The sequence below is a fragment of the Equus asinus genome, chromosome X, assembly GCF_041296235.1.
Source record: "Equus asinus isolate D_3611 breed Donkey chromosome X, EquAss-T2T_v2, whole genome shotgun sequence".
Classification (NCBI taxonomy): Eukaryota; Metazoa; Chordata; class Mammalia; order Perissodactyla; family Equidae; genus Equus; species Equus asinus.
In genome coordinates this window covers 140,063,078-140,083,582 of record NC_091820.1, presented here as the reverse complement: position 1 = coordinate 140,083,582, position 20,505 = coordinate 140,063,078, and the positions used below count along the sequence as shown (strand labels likewise).

General features: G+C 40.2%; 1 protein-coding gene across 2 annotated transcripts; it reads right to left on the bottom strand.

Moving 5' to 3' along the window:
- Nucleotides 1-293: 293 nt before the first annotated feature.
- Nucleotides 294-18,585, bottom strand: FUNDC2 (FUN14 domain containing 2). Of its 2 annotated transcripts, none has more exons than XM_014836848.3 (5): nt 18,331-18,585; nt 14,942-15,092; nt 9,472-9,547; nt 5,286-5,417; nt 294-2,281 (listed from the first exon to the last, which is right to left on the bottom strand). In XM_014836848.3, the coding sequence occupies exons 1-5, from the start codon at nt 18,461-18,463 to the stop codon at nt 2,204-2,206; spliced, it is 570 nt and encodes a 189-aa protein (XP_014692334.3). In that variant the 5' UTR covers nt 18,464-18,585; the 3' UTR covers nt 294-2,203. The 2 variants fall into 2 exon arrangements, with proteins under 2 accessions (XP_014692334.3, XP_044620124.2); XM_044764189.2 differs by having other exon boundaries at nt 14,942-15,053; nt 18,331-18,529.
- Nucleotides 18,586-20,505: the final 1,920 nt, after the last annotated feature.

Here is a 20,505-nt window from a genome sequence, read left to right as displayed (position 1 = left end):
GTTATCTATTACAACCCACACAAAGAGGCTTAGATCAACCTGCTTAATCTTTGTTGTCATCACCAATAATCACAGGAAAAATAGATGGACAAAAGGCAACTCCACCCGACTGGAGAGGCATTCAGTGGCCACTCTCCCTGACATGCAACCCAAAGAGGCACAGGGCACTTCAGGTAGACTTTGCAGTCACCATTCCAATGGCCTGGGTGAGTCACACATCATCTGAATGCAATGTGGACCTTATACAGATTTTGATTCAAACCAACCAAAGGTAAAACACTTAAGCTACCGGATATTTGATAGAGAATTATTATTAATTTTTTGTTATGATAATAGGGTATTATATTCATGATTCCAAAAGAGTTCTTACCTTTTAGAGATACATAGTGAAATATGATAAAATGATACATTTGGTATTTGTTTCAAAATAAGCTATAATTTAATCATCATTGTGGGTGCGTAATGGATACATGGGGATCATTGTACTATTTTCTCTACTTTTGTATATGTTTGAAAGTTTCCATAGTAAAAAGTGAAAAAAATTAAGTTCTTGTACATAAATATGCAACAGAGGTTCATACCATTATGATTTGAGGATGATTGATACATACTGCAAGCAAAATAACTTATGTTGCCTTAAAATATTACCATAATGTAAGAAGGAGAAAAACGCACATGGATGAATTCTAAAAAGTTCCACACATCCACTGGTAGCTACAATTTCCAAATTCAATACATCATTCCCAAGATAAATTAAAAGGCAAACACTTTAAAAGGAAGGCCTTAAAAACACACATTTTGCAAGGGATCACCTGCAAATTTAAGAATTCCAAGTTTTCTGAAATCTCAGAACTCAAAGTCTCAAATAACTCTTTGGATCAGTCCCTTTTCCAGACACCTTTCTATGAGGTCATCATTCATATATTCAACAAATACTAAGTACCTATGAAGCGCTCGGCTCCATGGGTATAATGATGAAGACACAAGCCCTGCCCTCCAGAAGCAGATACTCTAGATGGGGTCGCAGATATGGTAACAGGCCATTACAGCAAAATGTGCTAAGATTCTAAGCATGTGTGTGTGCATAAACTTTTATTTTAAAGAATAACTCTAAGAGTTGGGGTCATCATGAGACAACAGATTACATTTGATGATGGAAATAATTTATTTTACACGTGCTACTACTGCTACTGTTCTCAATTCTGAATGCCTGGAATGCTACCTCTTTAAAAGTCTGGTTCAAATGTTATCTATTTCATACTAACTGGATAAAGAAATAGTAGAACTGGCACAGAGGAGCTATGGTTACTCCTAATGCTTTGACAAGAGATAAAGAATACAAGCTTAAAACCTTTCCTATGAAGTAAAAATCCAAGAGCTTCTTCCCTCTCCCACCTAAAACCAGTTATTTTCCTATTAAAAAACCCTTTGGAAATAGCCAAGAAATGCATTATTCTATATGGTGGAAAACATCCCTGGATAATATCTTAATGCCTCTAAATGATTCACTAAGTGTGACCATCCAACAATGTTATCTATTGGTTGGTTTCCATAAAGACCCTCCTACCAAACACAATACCTTCAGCTCAGCATATATACTTTTTCATTCCATATTCAGCACAAGTGCATTCCATATTCAGATTTTTAATTACAGTGCTTATGCTTCCATTTTTGTCAGGATAATTATAGCAGATATAAACAGCTCTCTTTCCATAATCTAAAACCAACTAATAAAGAAAGTAGACACTAAGGTACAAAAATATTTCATGCTTAAAGGCAAATGTATTCAGTTCCTTTCCATGCAGCACATAATAAGGTATCTATCTATGTGCTTGTTATTTCTTTTCCAAATCAAGTTTGGGACAACCTTTGAGGATCCATTCATTCTCCATGGCAAGCCACCTTGCACCTTGTTCTGGTATCTTATGTAGTGGGGAAAGGAACATTCTTGCTGACCTATAGATTAGTCAAGTGGGGAGTGTGCTGGGAGAAGAGCTGATGTCTATTGTTTCTTCCAGTGCTGTCAAGCTCACAGTAGGGCCATATCAACTTGTACCAACAGATGCCTATAGAAGCCATTCAGATATGCCATAGCAGGGAGGAAGGCATGGGATAAGAGGACGAGGAGACTGATGTCCTAATGATGGAGTGAAGAGGCTGCTGGTTAGAAAAACCAGGAATAATGGAAGTGACATTGTCCTCTTTAGGATGCCATGCCAAGGAGAAAGCCTCCGAAAAATCCACCAGTCACTATAACATTCTTCTTCACAAATGACACCACCTAAGAAAAACAGATAGCACAATGGGTTATTTTGCTAAGGATATTATTATTAGGAATCATCTGTGTTACCTACTCAATCTTAACAATGTCAATCCCCTTACCTGTTGAGTAGTTTGTACTTTACTCACAGTGCAATAGACGCCATGAATGGACTAATGTGAAAATGACCACTCACTGCTGTGGGGAGAATAAGACTACAGGGAGCCAAACAGGAAGCAGGACATAGCTCAGGAGGTGAGACGACAGGTCTTTGGATCAAGGTGGTGGCAGGGATGCTTGTGCAGTGTTCAAATTCAAGAGATATTTTTGAACTGGGACTTTGTGACCAGATGACTGGCCATATGGGGGATGAGGAAGAGAAGTCAAGGGCAAATCCTTGGATTCTGTCTTTAGTAATGCTGTTTAGAAAAGTAAGAAATCTACCGGAGAGTAGTCCATGCAGGGACAGGAAAGGACAGAGGTTCACGGGGACAGTTATGCGGAAAGACTTTAAGATGCATTCAATAAACTTGTTAGAGAAGCCATTCTCCCTGGTTCCAATTTCACCCCTTCTGTTCACTTCAGCACCTACTCTCTAATGGAGGCTGCTCACTCTGAGGTCTCTCCTCCAAATCTCTCTATCCATTCATCCTGTCCATCTGTCTATCTGCCCATCTAACCACTCATGCCCCTCTGAGACCTCCTCTCCAAGGAGATGCTATGAATTCCCATTCTTACACTTCACCACATCAGAGGATGATTAACAGGTGAGGTCTTTATTTTCTTAAATTCTCAAAGCTTTCCACCTCCTGTAAAAGTTCCTGCTCATCTGCAGCTCCGTCAATCTCCATTTCAGAGAGAACTTTGGTAAATGAGTCAGACTCTCTCTTTCTCCCAAATACAACCACCACCTTAGAAAGTGTTCTTAGGGACAACACATCCAGTATCCTGACCTAATCATTTCTTGAACTCAAGTACAGTGACTTCATCTCCCAACCATTTAAGCCACTCACACCCTGATCTTCCTTTGACCTTTTCCACTCTACTACCTACCCCATCCTCCTCAGACTCTCTAGCGTCCTCACTCCCACTCCTCCCCCTGACTCAGTTGGACCCCACATTTCCCTACTTGAGGCACTGTCTTTTGCCATCTGCCATCAGAGGGAATGAAAAAAATCATACAACTTCCTGATATAACTGCTTTCGTTCATTATCTTTACTTTCTTACTTCCTACTCATTCCTCAACTTGCTACAGTTGTCTTTCAACTCTACCAATCCACAAACTGTTCTCACTGAAGTCTCTGATGACTTCCTTGCTGCTAAATACTGAACTTATCATCTTCATTCCCTGCTTCCCAAATAAGACCATGGGCTCTGAGGTGTGGAACCAGCAACTATCCCTGGGGCCTATAACAATGCCAGGCTATGAACAGGAATACAAAAGTTTGTGGAATGAACCAACTCCAACTCTTTTGGTTAACAAGTTTCCTCTGAGTCAAAGTTGGTGCTAATCAAGGATTAACATTATACTTTTTATTATATACACTTCCTCTATCATTATATATATATCTCCTGTATCATTAAAGAAGTTTTCAACAATCATGTATTACTTTTGTAAACATTTGAATAATAAAGTTTTGGCAAAATGAAAAAAGTGTAACTTTCATAACCTTGAGCTTGAGGAGAAGGGATGGAAGGAGAGAAGGAAAGGGGAGGGACTATCTGTGCTCCTGGGTCCCCACAGAGCCCACTTTCCATTCTGGATAAAGGACCAGCTTCAGCAAACCACTTGCCACCATACAGAGACTGTCACCATGTACCTGGAGATGTGGAGTTGTCTGTTCAGGATTTTTCTGGTCTGCTAAGTCATTTACCACTCATCTCTCTGATTTCCACCTTCCAACAATTTGCTGACATTTCTTTCTACTGGTATTCCTCTCCTATTCTCTTGGTCCTTGTGAGTTTAGCCTTTTGTTGTTGCTGTTATCGTCAGTCAGAAATATTTCAGAAGGAAGTGGAGATAAATGCATGTGTTTAACCTGACATTTTTAACCTAAGTTCACCTACTACCACCTATTCTCTTTGATTAAGTAACTTTTTCCTGTCACAGCTACTACAGTGTGAGTGCCTCAAGGACAAGGCCTATTTCAATTTACCTCTAAATCCCTCTTTTGCACTCATTCTGTCCCTTTTCTCTGTGAATCCAGAACACCATTGCTCCAGGCTATGGAAGGTGTCAGGAACCTTCTTGATACCTTGATCCTGGTTCATTTCTCCCCAGTTCAGTGCACCTATTTCTGAGACATTTTACATATTTCTAAAGGTAATAAAGAAGTAGCAAAATATATCCTTTTAGAAAGACTTCTCCTGTCCCTCCAGTGCCAGCCAATGTAACCTAACCTGGTTTTAAGCATTAGATCAGGGGTTAGCAAAGTACAGCCCATGAGCCAAATCCAGCCAGTCACTGTTTTTAAATAAAGTTTCATTATAACACAGCCACACCCACTTGTCCACATATCATCTATGGCTATTTTCACACTACACAGTAGACTTCAGTGGTTGTGACAGAGACCACACGGCCTACAAAGCTGAAAATATTTTACGATCTGTCCCTTTACAAAAAAAGTTTGCCAACCCCTGGGCTAGACATTCCTGCTAGTTATGTGTAGAATAAGTCACGTATGGACATTTCAGGGATGTGTGTACATAGACACAAAATATGACTCAAAATTATCATATTGCCTACACAATCTATCTCCTTATTATCCTCCCCACTGGCTGTGCTGCCCCCATCCCTACAAGAATTAGTTCAAGGGATGACTGACCCACATATGTGCACGTATCCCTTTACACTCTCACTTACTGATAAAGGTCACCAAACACTTCAATTACCCAGCTTTAAAAAAATGCCTCTGAGGTGAAGATCTTCCATCCAAGGCTGACGTACTGGTGTCTACCCCATTTTTGTACACACAAAATCGTCTGTACCATTCACACACTGTACGTGAACAAAACAAGTCTCACCTCCTCTGCTTTGCTTTTGACCTCTGTAGGTATCTGGTTGCTCTTACGGATCTTCAGCTGTTCCTTGGCTTTCTTCATGTCCTTCTCTACTCGCTGCCAGTCAACTTTGATGTACCCAGTATGGTTTGCAAGCTATAGTTTCAATGACAGCAAGAAGTAAAAAACACAGGATTGTTATTTCTTTTTGTCAGGATGAATCACTGAAGTACATTATCAAAAACCCTTCTAATTTTCCATTTTTGGAGACATTTGCCATGCAGTTCTTTGTATGACAACGACATTCACTCGACATCTGTTCAGCATCTACCCTATGTGCAAGGCCATATGCCTGATGCTGGAAATCAACAGACTGGCCTTCAATGACTGCTAGTAATTCTTTTACTTTATTTATACTCTTACCCCTCTCTACAGAGTTTTAAGTTAGCTTAAAAAGATGAAAAGGTAAAATGAAAATTAGAATTGGAAATCAAGATGTAAGGTGAAGAAACAGACCTTACAGCCAACATAAGTCTGAGTTTCTTGACAAAGTGAACAGAGCAAGGCTGTCAGATAGTAATCACTGGTGCTCAGAGAGAAGTCTTCTAGCACATGGCCCCGCAGAGATTTCTCATGAGTGACTTCATACGAGGGGTACTGGGAGAAGCACACCCAAATATCCCCACAGAATATGCCTATTTCCCTTGGTAAAGACAGCAGGCACAACACAAAAACTCAGTGCAAACAATTTCATCAAGAATGTGTGAACAGGATAAAACTGATTCAAGTATGTAGTTTTGTGCTAGATTAGTGTTATCCAAAGAATTGAGCCACTGATTACAGCCCATTAATCAATCCTCCATCAAGATCAGCTCTCCCCACCAAATTTTTGATAAGTCATATCCACCTGGATTTCTCAAAATACTTAAAACTGTAACTCTTCTCCTCTCTGTAGTCTCCTCCTGCATTATTGTCCTTCTTCTAGTCTCTATTTTAGTTAATGGCACCACCAACTAATCAGTCACCCAAATCAGGCTGGAGAAAATATTTGCTATATATATAATAAAACATTAATCAAGGAAATTCAAATTAAAGTTAATGAGCTACTATAATTTTTTATCAGACTGGAGAAAACCAAAAGACTGAAAATATCCAGTGTTGGGAAGCATGTGGGGAAAGAAACACTCTTATCCACTTTTACTGAGAACATTAACTGATAGTCTTTTAAGAGAAAGATTTGGCATTACCTACCAACACTGCCACTGCATGTGCCATTATGCCATCCAGAATGGCAGCTCTTATCATAGCAGCTTTACTTGTAACAGTCAATAACTAGAAATAACCCAAATGTCCATCTACACGTGAATGGATAAACAAACTGTGCCATGTTTACACAACAGGATATTACTCAGTTCTAAAAAGAACAAACTACTTATAGCAGCAACATAGTTGGATCTCAAAAATTATACGCTAAACAATGGTTCCAAATCCTTTACTACACCATGACTTTCCCATAGGACAAGAGACATGCAACAGTTACTTGAGGGCTCGTGCCTTTCCCGTTTTCCCTCCAGTACTATCTGGCCTAGATTGAAGGCAGGACTCAAAAACATCTGACAAAATTCAACACACATTCATAATAAAAACTCCCAGAAAAAGAGAAATGGGGGGGGGGGACTTCCTCAACTTGACAAAGAACATCTACAAAGGAACCTACAACTAACATTGTACTTATGGGTGGAAGACTGAATGCCTTCACCCAACGTTAAGAACAAGGCAAAGACGTCTACTGTTTCTACTCCTATTCAACATCATACTGGAAATGAAGTTGTACTGAGCACAAGAAGGCAAGACAAGGATCGAAGAGGCATCCAGATCAGAAAGGAAGAAGTCAAACTGTTGCTATTCACAGACATGTTTGTCTACATAATGTCAAAGAATCCAACAACAAACAAACAAAAACTCCTACACTGAAAAAGTGAGTTTACCAAGGTCGCAGAATACAAGATCAACACATAAAATCAACTGTATATCTATATGCTAGCAATTGGAACAACTGGAAAGGGAAATAAATTATGATTTACAATAGCTGCAAAATAACTAAATACTAGGTATAAATCTAAACAAAAATCATACAGAATCTGTATGCTGAAAACTACGAACTGCTGCAGAAAGAACCCAAAGATGGCCCAAATAAATGGAGGGACAGGCTGTGTACATGGCAAATAAGCACATGAAAAGATGCTCCACATCATTAGTTGTATCATTCTCAGTCCAACTGGGAGACAGCCTTAGGGGTGAGAACAAGTGACCAAGGAAAGCCACAAGAGCGACTAAAGCTATAAGATATCTAGGAATAAAATCGAATCACAGATGTACAAGATCTATATGGAAGAAAATAATAAAAGTCTATGCATAGACATTAAAGACAAATAGAGAGAAAGCCCATGTTCACAGATAGATGACTCAGTATCATAAAAGATATTAATTCCCAAATTCATCTATATGGTTCCCACGCAATTCCAATCAAAATTTCAACAGAATTTTTCAAAGTAATTGACAAGCCTGTTCTAAAATTTAGATGGACAAGCAAAAGCAGCCACAACACTCATGAAGAATATGTGAAGAAACTTGTCTTACCAACTATCAAGGCTTAGTGAAGGTAGGGAGTTGACCAGTGGAACAGAATAGGGAAACTAGAATCAGACCCACACATATATGGATTTTGATATATGATAGAGGCAACACTACAAATACTGGGAAAATGAAGACTTGTTCACTAAATATTGCTAGGACAATTATCAGTATAAAACAAACTAGATCCTTACATCAAACCTTAACCCCTGATCTCCCAACATCATGCCTACTTCCCACCCTCATCCCTCTGATGACAGACATGAGTGCACAGCAGACTCCCCATGTCCACCTCCCCTAGCAAGGAGGCATCCCTGCATTCCTTGAATATCTGACCCATTTTGAGGTTCTCTCCTGGAGGTACTTTCAATACCAATTACTTCTGCCAGTCAGGGCCCCAAAAAGAAACAGAGGGTATGCTCAGATTAAGACATTTCAACGTGATATTAAGATATTTACAAACTTTGGGGCATGCTGCAGGGGAAACCACAGGGATAGAGCAGGACTGTGGGTCTAGCAGCAACAGAGCTGTCACTGCACTTCCACCTGAAGGAGTGAGAGGAAGGAAAGATTACTGCAACCCAGAAGGAGACAGACAGGCATGAGGAGGGGGCCCTGCCTTGCAACGAGTCTGACCTGTCCAGTAACAGAGTCAGCCCCTGCCAAGCCCACAGGGAGGGAGCCAGGAAAGTAAATATTGAATTGGGGGTGGGAGAAGGCTGCTAGTAACCAGCAGAATGCTGCAAAAGTGATGCTGCGTGAGTTTCAAGGCTAGGGCAGAAAAGGAGGTGCAACTTTCACGTGTCTCTGGAACACTTGTGCTTGGAGCCCTGAGGCACAGTAGTTTGAGATAGCTTAAACTAGCCCATGCAGAAGGACCATGTGGAGGAGCTCTGAGACTATTGAGAGCTAGGAAGGGGTTCGAGGAGTGGGGGAGGGGGCGAGAGACAGAGAGAGGCCCAGCCAGCCCAGACCTCTGCTCATCCAGCTCCAGCCACTCCCTGCCAAAAATCAGGCACAGGGGGCGAGGGGGTGGGGCTAGGCTCCAAGCATCAGTAGTTTTTAAAACTCTCAAGTAATTCCAGTGTGGATTCAAGTTTGCAAACCAATGCTGCAGAGCATCCTAGCACCCAGAAAACTAGCACCTAGTGGTTCTGAAATAAACTTCAGGCCAAAGAGACAACATAGGACATCTGCCTGTACTGTCATCTAGCCCTCATTTCTCATCAACTGCTCTCGGATCAAAGCTGGCTACATTAGTGTATAAGAATAAATTGTATCACAGGGCACTTGCATTACACTTTGTATTTTTGAAATCATATTTGCTTAATATTTCAACTGGTCTAAGGGAGCTATGATAAAGAATATGTACTAATGTCCTCATGTTATAAATGACGACTAGTAATTGATGAAGTTTGACTCAAATGGTCACTAGTATTTCAAATAGTACAGGAAAACAAGAGCAAAGGCTATTCTAGTATAAAACGCCAAGACTATCTAGATTACAGCTCCTCACACCACATTCCTAATGGGCAAGTGGAATTTCCAAACTTCTAGGAATATTTCACATACAGACCTGAAGGAGAAAAAATCCACCTCCCACAGCTGTTGCAGCCAACTTTCCAACCTTCTGGAATATGAAACCTGTGCACCTACAAAAACAAAACCAGCATCAGACAAGTTGACATGCTGTCAGATACACACAAACATGCACTTCTAATAATGTTCAGATCCTACTTACCTTGGCATGATCCAGCTCCTTCCTACCCCATACATAAAGCCAGGCCCCAGGGGGAGCATGGCATAAGTATATAGCAGAGGCTCTGAACTCAGAAAGACCCTGAGTCAAATCTTGGCTTACTTATTAATTTTGTGGTCTTGAGCAAACCTCTTAAAACTCCCAGGTTGCATTTTTAAAAGATGACTCTGGCTATAGTGTGGAGAATGGATTAAAGGGTTCCAGAAAGGATCCACACAGAGACTCCAGTTGGGAGGCTGCAGTAGCAATCTGGAAGAACAACGCTGGTGGACTGAACTAAGGTTGTATGGGATAAATGTTAAGGAGGGAGCAGCCCTGAGAACTGCTTGTGAAGCAAATAAAACATGCCTGAGTTTGAGGACAGAGTGGTTGCAAGGGATAAGGAATAGGATTCTGCCCTCGACAAGTAGGTGGACAGGAGTGGCATTTTGAACAATATGAAAACAAGGAAGAAACAGATGAAAAAGCAGGGGAATATGTTGAATGAAATGTTCATCTGATATCTGACTGACTAAATCTAGCGGCCAATTTAATCTAATTATCTGATTTCTTTATTTTTGTCTATCTCCCTTGCGCAACCTTGCTCCACAAGGGCAAGGATTTTGTTTTGTTCATTACTGTACACTAATATGCTAAAATTATTAACCATTGTTGAAAACGTCTTCCCTAAACTCCCATTCTTCTCCATCCACCTTCCCTTTTCTCTGCTCCCCTTTACAGCAAAACTACTTACGGGTTGTCTACACTTGCTGTATCTATCTGTCCCCGCTGCCCATTCTCTCAAACCCACTCCAAGCAGGCTTTTGTCCCGTGACTTCAAGGAAACCATTCTTATGAAGGTTACCAGTGATCTCAACCTTACCAAATCCTAATGTCCACTCGTCAGCCTTTATCTCATGTGACCTACCAGCAGCTTTGACATAGTCAATTATTCTTCTTGAAATAACTTTTTGCTCTGAAATACCATTCTCTCTTGGTTTTCCTCATTCCTCACTGGCTGTTCCTCTCAGACTCTTTTGTTGATTCCTCGTCTTCCTGATCTCTAAATGTTGAATTGCTCCAAGGCTCAGTCCTAGGACCTCTTTTCTCTATGTGTATTAACTTCCCAGATGTTCCCATCTAGTTCCATGGCTTTAAATGGCATCTTCTCTGATACACACTATGACATGGATGAACATCAAAAAGCATTATGCTGGGCTTATGATGAGATTTAGGAATTAGTGATTAAGAGTCTTTATCATTAATTTACAATTATAACAAAAACATGGGAGAAATAAGAGCTAAGTAATGATCCGGTTCGCTTTTATCACTGATTAAACAATCTTAGTTGAAAAATGTCAGTTAATGGCTTCATGTAACGGAATTAGGGCCAGTGGAAGCCAGATGCACAAGGTCACGTATTGTATGATTCTATTTATATGAAATGTCCAGAATAGGCAAATCCAGAGAAACAGAAAGTAGACTGGTGGTTGCCAGGGGAAGGGGAGAAAGGGCAGTAACTGCTCAATGGATATGGGGTTTTATTTCTGGGCAATGAAAATTTTCTGGAACTAGATAGAGGTGATGGTTGCACAACCCTGTGAATGTACTAAATGCGGGTGAATCGTACACTTTAAAATCTTAGTTTTATGTTATATGAATTTCACCTTAATAAAAAAATTATATATATACACACATACATAATATACATATTTATACTATACATACATATATATATACACATATATATTTGATCCAAAAGAAAACAAAGGACATGTGCCTGTTCCCTTGACTGATTTTAATCTGTATCCTTTTGCTGTAAAAAATCATAACCATGAGTATACCAGTTCTCAGTGAGTTCTGTGAATCCTCCTAGGGAATTATCAAACATGAGGGTGGTCTTGGGGACCCCCAAACTCTGCAAACTACTAAGTGACTTTGACAAGATTGCAGTATACAAGATCAATATACAAAAGTCAATTGCATTTCTATATATAAACAATGAACAATGAGAAATTGAAATTGAAAAAGTAATAGCATTTACAATACCATCAAAAATATGAAATACTTAGGGATAAATCTGATAAAAGATGTGCAACAGGGGCCAGCCCCGTGGCCGAGTGGTTAAGTTCGCATGCTCCGCTTCAGTGGCCCAGGGTTTCGCCGGTTCGGATCCTGGGCACGGACATGGCACTGCTCATCAGGCCACGTTGAGGTGGCATCCCACATGCCACAACCAGAAGGACCTGCAACTAAGATATACAACTGTGTATGGGGGGGATTTGGGGAGATAAAGCAGAAAAAAAAAAAGATGTGCAAGACTTACAAATCATTGCTGAAGGAAATTAAAAGAAACCTAAACAAATGGAGAGAGAAACCATATTTAAGGATCAATATACTCCCAGTCAAAATCCCCTCAGGCTTTTTGTAGAAATTGGCAACAAGCTGATTCTAAAATTCATATGAAAATGCTAAGTACCTAGAAGAGTCAAATCAAATTTGAAAAAGAACAAAGTTGTAAGATTTATACTACCTGATTTCATAACTTATTATAAAGTTAATCAAAACAGTGTGATATTGGCACCAAGATGTACAAATCAATTTAACAAAGAGTTCGGAAACAGACATATAGTCAATTGATTTTTGACACAGGTGCAAAGGCAACTGAGTGTGGAGAATTATAGTCTTTTCAACAAATCATGTGGGCACAATTAGATATCCATATGCAAAAAAAGAACTTGGATTCCTACCTTACAACATACACAAACAGTAAATCAAAATGGATCATGGACCTAAATGAAAAATCTAATCCCATATATAGTCTAGAAGAAAACACAGAGGAAATCTTGGTGATCATGGGTTACGCAAATGTTCTCAGATATGACACCAAAAGTTAGAGCTATAAAAGAAAAAGATGATAAATTATATTTCAAGATTAAGAACTTCTGCTCTTTGAAAGACACTGTTAAGATCATAAAAAGCTATAAAGTAGAATATATTTCCAAGTCACATATCTGATATAAGACTTGTATCCAGAATATATAAAAAACTCTTACAACTCAGTAATGAGAGAAAACCAACATCCCAATAAAAATACAGAAAAGATTTGAACAGATACTTCACCAAAGATATATGGATGGCAAAAATAAGCCCATGAAAAGATGCTCATCCTCATTAGTCATTAGGATAATGCAAATTAAAACCACAATGAGATATCACTTCACATCCACTAGGATGGCTGCAATCAAAAAGACATTATGCCAAGTGTTAGTGAGGATGTGGAGAAACTGGAACCCTCATACATTGCTGGTGGAGATGTAAGTATGGTACAGCACTTTAGACCGTTTGGGAGGTTCTTAAATAGTTAAAACATTTACCTACTATTTGACCCAGCCATACTATTCCCAGGTATTTACACAAAAGAAATGACAGCATATGTTCATACAAAGGCTTGTGCACAAATGTTCATAAGAGTTTTAGCCTAAAAGTGGAAATAAACCAATATCCCTCAAAGGCGAATGGATAAACAAACTGGTTCATCCATGCAATGGAACACTACCCAGCAATAAAAAGGAAGAAACTACTTATACACACAGCACAGATGAACCTCAAAATCAGTATGCTAAGTGAAAGAAGTCAGACTAAAAGAATACATACTGTATAATTCCATTTATATATAATTCTAGAAGACACAAAGTAATCTATAGTGATAGAAAGCAGATCAGTGGTTGGTTGGGGGCATGAAAGGGAGGGTGGGATCATAAAGAGGTATAAAGAAACTTTTAGAGTAACGGATATGTTCGTTATCTTATTGTGGTGATGGTTTATGGGTGTGTACATGTCAAAACTTATCAAACTGCTTAAATAGGTGCAGCTGATGATATGCCAATTTATTTATTAAATTGTTAACAAAATAAGAAATAAAGAAAATAGCTAAGAAGTTCCTGTAGTTCCAGGTAAACTACAGTATATTATTTAGTGATAGAATTGACGTTAAAGCTACAAAGAAAGGAAGGAAATAACGCATAACAGTCAGGACAACATTTATCTCTACAGGTTTTTGGGGTACCAGCCACATTTTTTTAACCTGAGTGGTTGTTACGTAGGTGTTCACTCTATATGTACATGTATTATATGCACAAAAAAAATCAAAGAAATGATAGAAGAAATTATTAAAAATGAGAAGACTTGAGTCTTCCTATTAAAATTCTCAAGCAGGATAAATTAAGAAGAATCCCCACACAACATTATGATTGTGGAATTTCAGAAAACACAGAGAAGATATTTAAGCTTCCCCTGGGAGAAACAAGTCACATACAAAGGCATGAGAATTAGACTGGCAATATAATGGAGCAATACCTTAAAAGTTCTTTGCAGCCTAGAATTCATAGCCAAACTATGAATCAGCTTTGGGGGAAGAATGAAGACATTTTCAGAAATGGTAGCCCTTAGAAGACACTGAATATGTACTACAGTAAAACTAAAGAGGAAACCAAGAAAGAGGAGGTTGTAAAATTCAGAAACCCAAGAGAATAATGAAGGACGAGGAAGGGTGTCTTCTTCTTAACTCTTTTCTGTACTGTCCAATAATTCTATAATGAATAAGCATGATTTCAGAATTAGAAAATAAATTAACTTTCTCAGCACAAGGAAAATTCTTTTTCTTTTCTTTCTATTGTATCTATATGAGATGATGGATGTTAACTAAACCTATTGTGGTAATCATTTCACAACATATGTAAATGAAACCATCATGCTATATACCTTAAACTTACACAGTAATGTATGTCAGCTATTTCTCAATAAAACTGGAAAAAAATGAGGATAGATGATAACAATACCAATTTCAGAGTGGCTGTGACAAGGAAACGAGACCTCTATATAAATACTTAAAATAGTACCTGGCATATAGTAAACACTATGTGTAACCATTAAACAACACTAACATGACGTTTAGATGAATGCTATACATTGAGTGATCAATTTCACAAAAGTCAATGTGCTTTTACTGGTTAAAGGAGATGGTTCCGGGGCCGGCCCCACAGCCGAGTGGTTAAGTTCTCGCACTCTGCTTCAGCGGCCCGGGGTTTCCCCAGTTCAGATCCTGGGCACGGACATGGCACTGCTCATCAGGCCACGCTGAGGCGGTGTCCCACATGCCACAACTAGAAGGACCCACAACTAAAATATGCAACTATGTACTGGGGGGCTTTGGGGAGAAGAAGAAGGGAAAAAAAGGAGATGGTTCTTATAACCACAATACTAAATCATGCAAAAAAAGACACTGGACATCTTTCACATCACTTACCATCCAGTGACGCCTCCAATTAACAGCTGGGTTGCCACACTATACTTTTCGGCTGAAGGCCCAGATTCCTGCCCGAACAGCTTGCGCCACCACGGCTGCTTTTTAGCAAATTCTGCAAGATCCAGTGAATCAAAATTTCCCTCAAAGTTTCCTACAAGAATTAAGATACTGAATAAAAACACAGTTACTTTTACAATAAATCGCTACAATTCCTAATTAAATTAAGAGATATTTAAGGAATTTTAGAATAGAGATAGTTGTAATAACCTCCAAATATTATTCTATTTTAAATAGTAAATTAACTCTGAAATTCTGACTAGCAATTTTTAAAAATCAACTAAAATCAACAAATAATATGTCTTAGAGAAAGAAAACCTAGACAATTTAGAATTAGAACTCTAGTTTTTCCTCTCAAATTCAAAAACAAGCAAAAGGACCTTGGAAAAACTTCTAGTAATACTTAACAATGCATCCTAAATGAAATGGATTTTCTTTATTTGCCCTTCCTTTTTAGGAGAAACAATACTATTCAGTAATCCACAAATTCAGAAATTCTCAGTACTATGCGGATCTCCAGTGATAATAAAGGTAGAAGATAATGTTTAATTGAGCTCTTACTATTTACTAGGCAATGTGCTAAGCAATAAACATGTATATTTAATTAAATCCACAGAAAAAAGTAGGTGCAAAACAAGGTACTATTTATTAACCCCATTTTATAATTAAGAAATGGAAGCTCAGAGGTTAAATGATTTGCCTAAGAAGGGAAAAAGAGTTAACAAAATGTCGAATCCCCTTCTGTGGGAAGATAATGGAGGGATAAATTTAATGAAAGATGCAAAAGATTTCTACACTGTAAACGACAAAGCAGTGCAGAGAGAAACTGAAGATGACTTAAATTGATAGAGACATATACTATATGTTTTGCAAGACTCAATATTTGTAAGATGTTCATTCACTCCATAGTGATCTATAGGTTCACTGCAATCCCAATGAAAAAGTAGGTTTTTATCTAGAAATTGATGAGCTGGTTCTAAAATTTATATGGAGGTGTGAAGGACCTAGAGTAGTGTTCCAGTTACTATGGCTATATAACAAATTACCCCAAACTTCATAGAGGAAAACAATCATTATGGTCTCAGATTCTGTGGATCAGAAATTCAGACAGGATACAGCATTACAGCTCATCTCTGCTCCATGATGTCTGAGGCTTCAGCTGGAAGAATTACTGGCAGGGGCCTGGAATCATCTACTACATTCACACACACAGGGTGCCTCTCTATGTGGGTTAGTTTGGGCTTCCTTATAGCATGGTGGCTAGGTTCACAGGCGCCTGTCCCAAGGGAGGGAGGGAGAGTGTTAGGGATCTTGAGGGCTAGGCAGAAGCTATATTACCATTTAAGACCGAGCCTCAGAAGCTCAGTAACCTCAGTTACTTTCACCGAATTCTATTGGAGCAGTCACAAACTTCCACTCAGATTCAAGAGGGAATATAGGCCCCATCACTCAGTGGGAGGAGTGTCAAAGTCACAATGAAAAAAGAGTATGTGGAATGGGAGATACTGCTGCAATCATTTAGGAAGTACAATGTACGACAAGTGGCCAAAACAATTTTGGGAAAAAAAGAACAAAGTTCAAGGAATTTCAAGACTTACAGAGCTACAGTACAATATAGCTACCAAATGTCAAGATTTATAAAGCTACTATATTTGATACAGTGTAAAACTGACCTAAGGATATACAAATAAATCAGTGGAAGAAAATACAGAGTCCAGAAGTAGATCTACACATATAGTTATTTGATTTTTCAATAACATGGCACCAAGGTAATTTAACAGGGAAATCGGTGTTTTCAGTAATTGTGTTAGAACTATTAGGTATCTGTACAAAAAAAAAAGAATCTCAATCCCTACCTTACACCATACGCAAACTATAATTCAAGATGGATCATAGGTCCCAATTTAGCAGAACCAAAATACGGATGTTTGAAGAACTGAGCCTTATATGGCCTCACAAGTAGTTAAATGAAAAAAAACTTTCTAATGTAACAACAAAATATTACTGCTATGTTGAAGAAGAAACTTTCTCCCTGGGGTAAAGAATATCACTGAAAACAAGAATGAGTTTTGGGTTTTGTTTTTTTGTAATTTTGCCAAGCCCCTTACCTCAATAGGGGGCTCCAGTGAAAAGGGGGGTCAAATCAGAGACGTTTAGTGTACCCAACTTCATTCAGTCATTCGACAAACATTGCCAAGCACTATGTAGACAAAAGTAAGTCACTAGCCTTGCCAGGAAATCAGTGATCACAGTATTATGTGATCATCACTATGATAAGGATTGAAATTCATTATGTAAACCTCAAAATTTCCCAGTTGCAAGTGTCTGATCAACCTATACAGTTTAAGTGAATGAGGGCAGTCCGCTCTGCAGGAAAATAATGACATTGTGCATTCCAACCCCTTAGAGTCACTCAAATTTAGTGGTGTGCTCGTAAAGGTGTAACAACCGGCTTGGGGAGGGGAAAGGAGGTGCTGACTTGCAGTGTATACCAATTTCCACGGTGTATTCACTCACCGTGAGCGTGACATCACTGAACGCAGAGTTGGGAAGAGATGCACAGTAGTGCACCACACTATGTTCTTTCCAGCCCACAGACACAACAGATGTAAATAACCTCAAGAGCACAGATAACAGTAAAACATGGCAAATAACAAGAAAGTGATGTTTGGAGTATTTTCACTGCCTTTGCTTCTAATACAATTTATGTAATTTTAAGTTTATATGATTAAGTTTTTGATTATGGCTCTGTTTAGCCATCGGATCTTGTGAGCCAATACTGAAATGAATATAACCTGAAGCATTCAAAGAAGTAGGGTAAGAAGCATGACTTAAAGACGCGCTCCACCGCGTATATTACAGGAAATCTTCCTTTGACTACGCAGCCTCAATAAAAGACAATTTCAAAGTACCAGCCCATGTGTACTACTCTTTCAAAACCATCAATAACGCAGAGGGAGGCGCCTTGCATTCAAAAACACTCTTGACAGATGTCTGAGATGAACGTCCTTAGGGACAAAAGATCTGCCCTCGTCTCAAGGTGCCAGAGCGCTTCCGAGAACAGGGACGGAACGTCTCCGGGCTTAGGCTGTTGGGGGCGGCGCCGGAAGGCCAAGCGAGCTTGACAGGAGACAACACCCCGGGGCAGTTCGGCCCCAGTCTGGCGCCTGACCTTGGCCGGAGCCTGGGAGCTGCCGGGTCAGGGGTGAGCCCTGGGCGCCCTTTCCGCCCACAGGCCGCTTGGGCTCCCTGGGGAGCTCTGCCGGGACGAGCAGGCGCGGAGCCCTTCCCCTTCCGGAGCCCAGGAAGGCGGCTCCCCGCGGCGCGGTTACCTTGAGCGGACGCGGCCATTTCGGCGAGCTCGTCTCGCGATGACAGCCGCAGGGGCTCAGCGCGATAGGACACGGAGTGGCGCGCCGTCGTCGCCGCAAGCTGGCTTCCGGCACGTGGGGCAGATGTTTCCATTCCTACAGCGACAGCGGAAGAGGGCAGGCTGGGCGCGGGGCGGTCACTTCCCACCCCGCACGCAGAGCTGCGTCACAAGGCTCAGCGGGCGGTGTCACAAGCCCCGCGGCCCCGCCCAGCAGACAGGCCGAGACGCGCGTGCTCAGAAAGCCGGCCGGGTCAGCAAGATGCTGGACCTGTTGCTCAGCTAAAAGGAAGTTCCTAGGAGGCGACCGCGACGTGGCCCTTCTCTAGTAGACTCTTTTCCCCATTACTTTACTAAAAATAAAGAAAGCAGGCTTGTCGTATTTGTTCATGTAAGCATTGAGCAAATATTTATTACTGCCTACTGTGTCCCCGACGCTGTTCTAGTGGAGAAAGACACATTTAAACAAACATTACAACCACAATAACTAAGAGAAGCACTCGGAAAGAAAAGAGCTTCCTTGCCTGCAATGCCTACAAAGCCCTTTAACCATGTGCCAAGGGCACATCTCCCCACCCAACCCTAAGCTATTCCTCTTGCTGTCACCACATACCAGTTAATGGCAACTTCACTGTTCCAAAAACCTCGGTGTTATTCCAAACTCCTCTCTTTCAAAGCCCTCAAGTCCAATTCATCAGCATCCCCCATAAATGCTACCTTCACATAAATCCAGCAATTTCTCACCCCTCCAGTGCTACCATCCTAGCGCAAGTCACAATTACTTCTCAGCCCCAGTTAACAGGTCGACCTGCCCCTATTCTTGTCTCCCAAGTCTATTCTCTCCACTGCGACCAGGAAGATCACACCCCTCCTCTATTCAGAACCCTACCGTGGCTCCTTATTGCCCTCAGTGTGGAAGCCAAAGTCCCTTTGCTGAAATGTAACCTCAGTGAGACTTTCCGTGACCATCCTTATTTAAAATTGCGACCTGGTACACCCCTCCTTCCCCTTCCCCTGCTTATTTTTCTTTTGTGCACGGCACTTATTTTCCCTTCTAACATTCTGTATAAGGTACATAAGTATTTTAAGTATTGCTTATTATCTCTCGTTTGTTTATGTTTTTCACCGCTGTGCACCCAGCACCTAGGACAGTGTCTGGCTAGGACAAATGAGTAGTTGTGTGGCCTTACGCAAACCATTTAACCTCTCTGCACCTCAGATGCTTCCTCTGTACTCACTTTGAAGTCTCATCCTGAGGGTTAAATCAGATAATGTGTAAAGCATCTGGCAGAGAATTTATCATCCTGTATTGTAACTGTCTACCTTTCTGTTTCTCCCATTGGCCTAAGACTCCCAGAAGGCAGGAACTGGATGTTATTCATCTCTGAGGCAAGGAAGTATAGCATAGGGGTTAGGAGCATAACTTCTGGATCCAGATTACACGGATTTAAATGCTACAACTTAAAAACTGTGTGACCATGCCAAGTTTCCTAACCTCTCTGTGCTTCAGTTTCATCACCTGTAAAATGAAGACAACAATAGCAGCTGCATTAGAAAGCACTTATTTCCTGGCATATAGTACATGCCAACTATTATCTCTGCACCTGGTGCCTGGCAGAGAGAAGACCTCAGCAAATGTTTGTTTACCAAAGGGGCTTTTTCCTCCTTGTTTCCAACCTGGACAACACCTCACCAATTGCTCCCAAACACATTCTTATCTGTATGGAAAAGGACTCTCAATAATAACATTTCATACATCAACCCTAGTCAAATTTCTTCTTATTAGCTCCTATATTTTGAGGCCCTTGGTGAAACCCTTACTCCCCCTAAAATACGTTTATCTAAATAGAGTCTCTGCTTGAGCTCACCATGGCTACATTTTGATGTAGAGAGATATATCCCATACCTGGACCAAATGTAAACAACCTTAAGAAGCATCAGGTAACAACAAAGCAAGATAAATAAATACACAAATGCCGGGTGGTGGAAAGATATCAGTAGTTCCGCTGGTGGTAGAGAGCTTACAATGTAAATGTGGTGGTCCGTGTTTGAACTCATTGAGAAGTCAAGATTTGAGCCAAGACTTGAAGGACACGTGGGAGTGGAAACATGGAGATCGGAGGGAAAGGTGTTTCGG